General features: G+C 35.0%; 1 protein-coding gene across 1 annotated transcript; it reads right to left on the bottom strand.

Moving 5' to 3' along the window:
• Window positions 1–6,933: 6,933 nt before the first annotated feature.
• On the bottom strand, window positions 6,934–10,721 carry LOC129886134 (bidirectional sugar transporter SWEET16-like). Its single transcript, XM_055960685.1, has 6 exons — window positions 10,524–10,721; window positions 10,344–10,380; window positions 9,436–9,646; window positions 9,197–9,358; window positions 8,838–8,957; window positions 6,934–7,475 (listed from the first exon to the last, which is right to left on the bottom strand). The coding sequence occupies exons 1-6, from the start codon at window positions 10,555–10,557 to the stop codon at window positions 7,167–7,169; spliced, it is 873 nt and encodes a 290-aa protein (XP_055816660.1). The 5' UTR covers window positions 10,558–10,721; the 3' UTR covers window positions 6,934–7,166.
• Between the last annotated feature and the right edge of the window lie 499 nt (window positions 10,722–11,220).

The following is an 11,220-nucleotide window of genomic DNA, read 5'->3' as shown; positions in this document are numbered from 1 at the left end:
GAACTACCGTGGCATTGTTATAATAAAGAGTTTATAACCACCCTTTTAGACCCGATTGGTAAAACCCTGTACCTGGATGCAGCATCTCTTAAAAAAACTAGAGGCAGTATTGCAAAAGTAAGGATACAAATGGATATCACCAAAGAAAGGCCTCAACATGTATGGTTAGGAATTGATGAAGAGGATCACAATAAAGGCAGATGGCAAGCTATACAATATGAAGGTTTACCTGAATACTGTTCTTACTGTAAGCATCAAGGACATACTATGACAAGATGTAATGTCAAGAAGAGAGATGAAGAAAGGAAAGACGCTGAAGAAGCAAGGAATAATAAAACCAGGAAAGAAGATGACAACCAGGTATGTCCCTTAACCACTGTACAAATGCCTGAGAATAATATATCTTTAACTAATGCAGGTACAAAAGAAAATCAAGCTGGGAGACAGAGACAACACCAAAATAGGAACAAAAACAAGGAGGAACAACAAGAATGGCAAATTCAGAAAAAACCAAGACAGAAGGAACAACAAAAGAATGTTCAATCAAAGCAGAATCTAGCAAAGCAAACAGGTATTGACTTATCTCTCCCATCCCCCCAAATCCCTATTAATGGCTTAGATGCTGATGCAAATGACACAATGGATGACGACTGCAACAACAAAAAAAGGAAGGATTCAGGTATTGACTTATCTCTCCCACACCCCCAAGTCCCCATTAATGATTTAGATGCTAACACAAATGACACACTGGATGATGACTGCAACACGACAAAAAGGAAGGATTCAGGTATTGACTTATCTCTCCCACACCCCCAAGTCCCGATGATTGGTTTAAATGCTGACACAAATGATACACTTGAGGATGACTGCAATATTACAAAAATGAAGGAGCCAGGTATTGACTTATCTCTCCCACAGCCTCATGGCTCCCCCAATAATTTTAATGTTGTGAATGATGTAGCTGTTGTAGTTTATGGAGGTGAGGATGGGGGAATACAGGAGGAACCCACTAACTTGCAGGAAGGGGTTACCAGAGGGAGGGAAAGTACTTTGGTTGACCATAGGAAAGACATTAGAGCTCCTGCTACCACAGAGGTAACTACTACAACTGTAACCAGAAAAGAGAGGTACAATGAATACTCACAACAAGAAGAGGACTGCTACACAATGGATAAGGAACCTCCGGATCCGAAAAGGCAAAATGAGAGTCCTCAGGCGTTTAACAACAAGTCTACAATAGCACTTAGTAAGAAGAAAAGGGATGCGTTGAAGAAGAAAATTATTAAAGAAATGCAATCAGGACAACAGAGCTTACATGATGTACTGGTGGTGGAACATGCAGGCATCCATGTGACAGCTTTGCAAATTCAGAAACCGAATACTGGAAAATGTGCCCTTAACAAGGAAATTACTCCACACGAACTAACAGATGAATATAGAGTCACACATTCTGAGGATGAGGAAGATCCTGACCAATATGATGAGGTTCAAAAAGAAGAGGAGGAAAGGAGGGCTCTTTCTACCAAGGGTCAGCAAGAAAATAGGAAAAAGAAGCAACAAGATAACACAACAAGTTCTGATAATGCTATTTGTAAAAGTGGCATCAAAACAAGGTCCAAATCAAATAAGTCTCAATGATTAATACCCTATGTTGGAATGCAAGGAGTATTGATACTCAGGGTTCACTAGATAGACTTCAAAAACTCAAAGACTATCACAAAATATCTATGATGGCAATTCTGGAACCATTCTCAAACCAATCACACCTCAATTCCCATAAAATTCAGCTTAATATGGACAGTGCTATTCATAATTCCAACAACAAAATTTGGCTCTTCTAGAATAAAGATGTAGCATGCTCCATTATAGATCAGGATGAGCAGCAGATTACCTGTGAGATCAAACATGTTACATGGCATATTACCTATCTCACAACCTTTGTTTATGCTAAATGTAAAGATCATTTGAGAAGAGATCTTTGAGATAAACTACTGCTATATTCCAGTGTAGACAAACCATGGTGTACAATAGGGGATTTTAATGTAATCACTGGCATTGAAGAGAAGCTGGGGGGCATACCCTACAACATGAACAAAAGTTTTGAATTCATAAGTACTATTGAAGCTTGTGGACTCATAGACTTGGGTTTTCATGGTGCAAAGTATACATGGTGTAACAACAGAGATAATGATGCCAGGATTTGGAAGAGACTAGATAGAGCTATGGTAAATGATAAGTGGTTAGACATGATGCCCATGACTACTATTACTCATTTAGCTTCCACTGGATCAGACCATTGCCCTTTATTTATGGAGTGTACAGAGAGACAGAACAATGCCCCTAAGTATTTTAAGTTTCTACACTGCTGGGTTGATAATGATAGCTTCCTTGATGTAGTGAAAACGTGCTGGGGAAAACCTGTCGCAGGAAATCCTATGAGAAGATTTCAGGAAAAAATGAAAAGAGTGCGAAGCACTCTGAGTAAGTGGTCAAGACAAGAATATGGTGATATTTTCTCTTCCATCACTGATTTTGAGACAAAAGTTAGAGAGGCTGAGGATGCAATAATCAGTGATAATTCCGAAGAAAATAGAACCAAGTTGAACTTAATCAATGCCAAATACATCAGGTATCTAAAGATAGAGCAATTCATCCTCAAACAAAAAACTCAACTCCAATGGTTTAAGGAGGGGGATGCCAACTCCAATTACTTCCATGCTATCATTAGAGGGAGAAGGAGAAGACTGTATATTCACAAAATTGAGGATGATCAGGGTAATAGTATTCAGGGAAATGAGGAAATTGCCAAGGCTGCATGTCATTACTTTGAAAAGATATTTACTACAGACAACAAGAAAATCAATGAAGATTTCCTTAAGTACATACCTAGAAAGGTCAGTGACAATCAAAACCACATGTTGCAAAGGGTACCTACTAAAGAGGAGTTACAGAAAGTGATTTTCTCTATGAATGGTACTTCTGCTGCAGGTCCTGATGGGATGAGTGGCAAGTTTTTCCAGGTATGCTGGGACATTATCAGTGAGGACCTTTTGGAGCTGATTATGTTTTTCTTTAATGGCCATGACATCCCAAAATACGTCTCCCATGCATGTCTGGTTCTACTCCCAAAAGTTGAACATCCTAATAGACTATCTGAATTCAGACCTATATCTCTCAGCAATTTTAGTAGCAAAATAATCTCCAAACTCCTTAGTAGCAGACTGGCTCCCATCCTTCCACATCTTATTTCGGATAATCAATCTGGATTTGTCCAAGGAAGGAGCATATCTGAGAACATTATGCTGGCTCAAGAAATTATGCATAACATAAACAAACCCAAAATTGGAGATAATGTGGTTATTAAACTTGACATGGCCAAGGCTTATGATAGAGTCTCATGGTCCTTTATCTGTCTTGTCATGAGAAAGATGGGATTTGGGGAAACATTCATAGACATGGTATGGAGAATAATGTCTAACAATTGGTACTCTGTCATCATAAATGGCAGCAGGCATGGTTTTTTCCACTCAACAAGAGGTCTCAAACAGGGAGACCCACTCTCTCCTGCTCTCTTTGTTATTGGTGCAGAAGTACTGACCAGAATGTTAAACAACCTTCATCAGCACTATCTATACACTGGTTTTCAAATGGAGAAAAGGGGTCCTCAAATTAACCACTTGAGTTTTGCAGATGACATTATTATTTTCACCTCAACTTCCAAGTATTCCCTTCAACTCATCATGAAGACTCTTCAGATGTATGAAGGCGTTTCTGGGCAGCTTATTAATAAGGACAAAAGCCAAATCTTAATCCCTACCAATACCCCTGATGATATAATGGATAGAGTAGCGACCATCACTGGTTATAAATGCACTCATGGGCCTATGACATACTTGGGATGTCCATTGTACATAGGAAGACAAAGGGTCATATATTTCACTGGTATAGTTTCAAAAGTGATTGCTAAAATTCAAGGGTGGCAGACAAAGATGCTAAGCTATGGGGGGAGAGCCACTTTGATCAAATCAGTGCTTCAATCACTTCCTATACATCTGTTATCTGCCATAACCCCTACCAGAACCACTTTGAAACAAATAAAATGTCTTATTGCTGACTTCTTCTGGGGTTGGGATAAGGAGAAAAGGAAGTACCATTGGGCCTCTTGGGAAACCCTTAGTTTACCATATGAGGAGGGAGGTATTGGTGTAAAAAACTTGGAAGATATATGTCTGGCAATGCAATACAAACATTGGTGGGTGTTCAGAACTAAGAGATCTTTATGGGGGGATTTCTTGAGAGCTAAATACTGCCAAAGAGCTCACCCTGTCACAAAAAAGTGGCACACAGGTCAATCCCTCATGTGGAAGAACATGATGAAGAACAAAGGTGACATAGAACCTCACATTAAGTGGACCTTATGTTCAGGGAACTGCAGTTTCTGGTGGGATGATTGGCTGGGTATTGGCCCTCTAGCCAATCACTATGAATATATTCCAAGATTCAACAACTCCACTGTCTCCATGTTCTTGACAAATGGAAAATGGAATGAAGAGAAAATCAGGCAACAGGCCCCTCAACACATGATACACACAATTCTCAATACTAAAATCATGTACCAACAAAACACATTAGATCAAGCTCAATGGAAGCTGCAATCACATGGAAATTTCACTTGTAAATCAGCTTGGGAAAATGTGAGAAAGAAAAAAAACAAGACATTGATAGATAGGATGACATGGCATACTAACATCCCGTTCAAGGCTTCATTCTTACTGTGGAGAACATTAAGACACAAACTGCCAACCAATGATAAACTGATTTCTTTTGGGAGAGAAACTGCAGAGTGCTCATGCTGCTACAGGCCTGGTTTGGACAACATAGAGCACATATTTGTCTCCGGAAGCTTTGCTAAACACATCTGGACATATTTCTCCAACTGGGGGGGAATCAGGCAGGACCACAACTCTATTAGAGACATCTTGATGAGATGGTGGACCTACAAACCAAACAATGATGTACATAAACTCATGTTGCAAGCCCTCCCTATATTTATTTGCTGGAATGTCTGGAAGAATAGGTGTGCAAGTAAATATGGAGGAAAGAAATCTAGTACTACTAGGGTGAAGTTCAATATAATCAAAGAAATATACATGCTTATTACCACAGTTTTTCCATATATCCAATGGCCACCAGCTTGGAAAGATCTAATTATTTGGATAGAAAACTGTAAGCATGACATAAAAGTAACCCAGGTTAAATGGCTCAAACCCCCCCCCCCCCAACATAGTTAAACTTAACACTGATGGGAGTGCCATAGGCAACCCAGGAAAGATAGGAGCAGGAGGAATAGTAAGGGATCATAAGGGTAATTTGATATATGCTTTTGCCTCTCCTTTGGGAGTTGGAACAAATAATCAAGCGGAAGTGCAGGCAGCCAGTTTTGGCATTAATTGGTGCATTCATCATGGTTATAATAGAGTAATATTGGAAGTAGATTCGGAACTTGTGATCAAGTGGCTGAATCTGGACATCAAACCACCCTGGAACATTCAAAACTACGTTAATGAACTCCAACAACTGGTTCAACTGCTAGAATACTTCCAATGCAAACATGTTTTTCGGGAAGCAAATTTTCCAGCTGATACATTATCTAAGTACAGCCATACACTTGATAATACACAACACTTCTACAACCTTCAACAACTTCCACAAGAAACCAAGGGCCACATAAAGCTAGACAAGATAGGAATGGCAAGCTTCAGGAGAAGAAGATTAAAAAGGATAAAACAACCTTCTTGAACATGTTTATCTCTAATTTTACCAACTTGGCTACGATTGGTGTTGCTGCAATTTTCCTTGGACCTACTTGGTACGACATGTCTAAAAAGAGCAAAGATAAAAAGAATTTCCCCAACCCATGCGAGATAGAAGGTTCGTGTACTGGTTCTTGAATAGGACTAGTGTAGGCTACTTTCTTGTATTCTCATGGAAGGGGAGAGTCTCCCTCATTTATGCTTTCTTAGTTGATTTGTACCGAGAGGAGTCCTCTCACAGGGTTAATGCTTTCTAGTTATAGTTAGTCTCTTTTTGTATCGGGGATGAGTTAGCCGACCTTAAGAGGTTAGCCGACTTATGAACCACCATAGGATCGGAGGTAAGGTTTATGTCCCCCTCCTTGTATTTTATTTTGATTATTTATGGTAAGGCTTGGGGGTGCGGCTCAATCCCTGACTGTGCACGAGAGGTGGGAGCCTCGTGTAGGGTCTGTTCCCAAAATTTAAAAAAAAAAAAAAAAAAAATATCCATTAATTGCATTTTACATATCATTGACTAGCATGTACCACACAGAATGGGAGTTGATTAGTTAAATCACCAAGTTGCACGTCGTATAAAAATATTTAGGGTCATTTGCATTTGTGCCTTATGTTTTTTTGTGCTCGTTTTTAATTATGTTCTTCGGAATTAAAAAAAGTACTGTGTAAATATATTTTTTCGTATTATAATATCTCCCACTTGCATGAATTTAATTATTAAAGAGCGTATGCTTCACTTGGCATAAACTAACTAAAGCAAAAATCAATCATTTTAAAGGAAATACCTGCAATTTTATGAAATATTTGTGGTTATGTTTCGTCCTGTCACAACAAAAGGATTTTTGTTGCATTTTTAGAAATTAATGCAAAAAGTATAGACACCACAAGACAGTTTATAAAAATAATTGACAGAAACTTGTTTCCAACAAATACTATCTGGAATAAATAATTGTTTTCAGAAGTTGACATTTTCACGAGTGTGTTTGGCATGTATAATTGTTTATTTTGTATTTTACGTGATCTGTATTCAATTTTAAACATATTTTGGAAATTAAGTATTATGTGTTATTTCCTATCGAAAAATAAAATTAGTCAAAAAGTAACATTTTTACCAAGTGTACACACTGAAATAAGACATCTTATTTTCCAAAATTATGAAATTCTCATCAGCTGTGTAGACATCAAATTTTATTATGTATATTAATCTTCTCTCAACACATCAAAAGAAAGAGAAAAAACGCGAGCTCAGATTTAGAGCTTCGGCTATCATTACAACATCATCTTCTTATACATAAAGGCCCAACACAAATAAATATATACTTGGGCCTATTTGGTGGTCCGAAAATTAGAAATTTAGTGGGCTTCTTTGAGGCCTTTTTCAATATCGTGTGAGCCCAATGAAGATGGGGTATTAGAAAGTGTCTTCATTAGTCTCTCACTATACTGACGAACTAAAGATGGCTTTGGAAGGCTTTTCCCTTTGTGAAGATTTGGATTGTTCTCATTCTTATGGGCTCCATCAACGTCTTTCATTTGGATCATCAGATGGGCCGACCCTTTTTCTTCTTTTTCCTCTGTCGATTTTGTTGGGGTTGACTTGTAGTACATGAAGTACAGGATCAGTTGGGCCGCTCCCAATATGAAGCCTATCCCATTTGGCACCTGAACAAAACAGAAATATTTATGGAAAAACTACCTTATTATATATGTACATTCATATCATACATATTAATTTTATCTATACTTTCAAATAATTACATATTTTATTACTAATTAAGAGTTTCAAATCATATATTGAGAAAGATACACCTAAATATATGTATTTTTGCGATCATATCCACTAAAATAGCGAGAGAACCGAGCGATATAGTCATATATCCCAAATACATGCGAAAAAACACTAGATACATCTATCTCTATGTATCTATCTAGTGTGTTCCAGATACATGCTGATCCACTTGGATAAAATATATCTAGAACAAATTACATCTTATTTTGACCCCTCATATTTCGAGATATATATATCTGAACGTATCTAGACTCACCAAAATCCGATAAGATTCGTAATATTGCAAATTAAAATGTATCTAAATAATTAGCTTCTAAACTAGTGTAATTTCTCTAAGTTTCCAATATTTATCATTACTCATATAAAATACAACTTTCAATAATTTCAAAATATTTGTCCCACCATTTCAATTTGTTTTTCTTACTTCTTTTTTTTAATTTTCTTTTTTTAAAATGTTCTTTCCTTTCATGGTAACTTTTTTATTTCAACTTTTTCACATGACATTTATAAGATTACAAGATAAAAAAATATTTTAGTACCTTTTAAATATCTTTAATTTAAAATTCAAAATTTAATTTTTTTTTATACTTTATTAAATTTTATGTCACGTCAAAATAAAAAAATTCAATTTGAAACGGAGGGAGTACATTGGTGGAAAAGAATGGGACCAATCCTTTAGTGGCTTATAAAAAGAGGTGATGTTTATTGAAAATCAAAAGAGGAGCATTGCACATGTGACATGTGTCCTAACTCCTAATTAGTGGAGGTCCAAACTTCTCAATCTATCTATTCAAGTTTCCATTTTCTACTACTTTTTATTTAGGATATTATTTCGATCGTTTGATTGACGCGCACCTCGACTGGGATATCAATCCTAGCTACTATATACTAGAGCACATATCACTGATAATTCTATTTAACAAAATATAGAGCGAGAAAAAATAATCTAGTTTTTTTGGTTTCTATTATTTTTTTATTTCAATTTGTATGATACAATTTTTCTGAATGATTCCAAAAATAAATAAATCACATTTCTATAATTATAAACAATCTTGCCCAGAAAAGTTTTAGGGGTTCTCTTTTATTTATGTGTGAGAACTTGTTTTACTTGTGTTAGTTCATTCTCACTTTACATGGTTCACGACTCATCAAATATAGGAGTATTAAAATAAGTGAAAATCCAGAGGTGGAAAATTTTTATAAAAAAATAAATAAAAAGGAAAAGGAAAACTTACTCCAATATAATAATCTTTGACAAGAACAGCATAAGCAGTCCATACCCCTCCATTAAGGAACTGGAAGAAGGAAAGTAAGAATGGCATGTACTCCACACTTTTCATCTTTATCACTGTCCTCTGTACATGTTCAATTAACAACTTCAATTTCGATTTGTCCAAACAAAAAAATAACTTATATATATATATGTTATTAGTGTACTTTAAGGAAGTAACTTTCCTTATTTTCAAGTATATGAGACGTGATTTCATCTTTTATAAACGATTACCTGTAATTATTTTTTGATAATTCGATCGATAAAAAATTCGTTTACGCGATCTGTCGAGAAAAAAAGAGAAAGAGGAGAAAAATTAATTACCGTAGCGGCGAGAGGAGATGCATACATGCCAATATTCAAAGCAGCGCATAAAATTCCGACCAATGTGAGCCGAGTGGTACCGTGTACAGCTAGTAAAGTGATTGCTATAACAGCCCCAAGGAATGTTATATTTATAATTGCCACCAGTTTCATTGATTGAATCTGAAAAACAAAAATCATAATTAAAAAGTGAAAAGGAATAAGAGAAAATAGAAAAATTATATTTATTCTCCATTTACCTTGAGAGTTTTGGGAGCATACATGAGAAAGAGAGTGACATATAGGATGTGCAAGAAGATACCAGTACCATTGACTGTGACCACTAGCAAACCTCCAGGTTTGAGCAATCCATAAAATGTCCACAAACTTGTGCTCAATAGTGTTGTGATGTATGGTATTCCTTTAAAATCCTCTGTTGATTTTTTCTTGATTATCCTTTTGAATGTTTTTCTGAAATATTTATAATTATTGAGAAAAAAGACAATGAAAAATACATTAACCAAATGTTGCGACTATATATCATCGATTAAAAGAAATGTGGAAAGTATGAAAAGACATCTCGTTATTTGCTTAATCAGAAAACTGATTATGCTTTGTCAAAATTATCTGCTCGTTACGAATATCATGTGGTCATGATGTTCAATTTTAACATGTCTCGACTCTTGAGACAGGCTTGTTATCATGGATGGAGATACATTATGAGGTACAAGTTCAGAAGAGTCTATTGATCATTTGCCCTTTATTTGTATTAAAAAATTACTAAATATAACAAATTCAAAACTCATAAACTTCAATTTTTAACTCTTTGTCTCCGCTTGTTATAGAAAATTGAAAAGTAATTTAAGAAGGCATGCACGTTATAATTAGCTAATTAAAAATACTACCAAAAAAAGTACTCGATATATTACTCCTCTATAAATATTGTTGGCAAAGCCCCTGCTTTACCATACGACTGCCACTAATTAAGGCAAAGCCCATGCTTTAGTTGTTACGTTAAGATTTTACACAATTCTTAAGAAAATATTAATTAGAAATATTATTTGATTAATATATCCCTTATTAATTCTTTAATCTTTATTTATTTACGTGTCTCTTGATTCTAGAATAATTAATGCTAAGAAAAATGTAATAAATTAATTAGACTTACAATGGAGAAGCGAACATAAGTATGGAGATGACATTCCCTGCAGAAACATAGGGGTAAAAATAATATCTATCAGAAGAAGAAAAACGATTTTCATATTAATTAACAAACTAGAATTTCTCATTAATTTTTCAAAAATTACACCTTTTTATGTGTTTAAAGATTTAATTACACGAAACTTACCAATTATGCCGAGAATGAAGCTAAAGTTAGCCATGAAGGAAGTAGAATTAAGCTGGAAAAAACCAAAAGAGATGAAAGTAGAAAGGTAACAATTATAGTAAGAGTTACGTGAAGGATAAAGAAAAAGTAGTGGATGAGGAATAAGAGTTATAGAGAAAGAAACTACTAGTTGATGTACATAAACTATAAATAATGCTGGCAAAGCCCCGAAAGTTTGTGGTCTTAAATATCCAAAAGACCAAAAGGTCACATATATAAAGAGCAGGCGATATTGAATGTTACCACAACGAGACACGTTAGCTTTTTGTTGATTGGTACCTCTTACTATATTTAATTAGAAATTGTCACCGACATGCGAATTCATAATTTAAAGTGAATTTATTATCTTTTACTGTCAGATTTATCGTACAAAATTAAATATTATAGGTTTAGAATTAATAGAGAAATTAGTAAATTTTTGTATACATATACATAGAATTAATGGTATAATTAGTATATGAAATTATATTTCACTTAATTCATTTAAATTTAGGTTTATTGACACAACTATTTACGTAGCTCTATTGATTTGAGCCCATTAAAATTTCAATTAACATTTAGCCTAAATTGATTTATTAAAATACTTTTAATTAATTTTCTTATTTGATTATATGTTATTTATAGTTATAATAAATAAATAAAAATAACTTTATTAGAT

This window comes from Solanum dulcamara, chromosome 4 (genome assembly GCF_947179165.1).
Source record: "Solanum dulcamara chromosome 4, daSolDulc1.2, whole genome shotgun sequence".
Taxonomy (NCBI): domain Eukaryota; kingdom Viridiplantae; phylum Streptophyta; class Magnoliopsida; order Solanales; family Solanaceae; genus Solanum; species Solanum dulcamara.
Note: the sequence above shows the minus strand (reverse complement) of the source record. Positions and strands in the feature narration are given on the sequence as shown.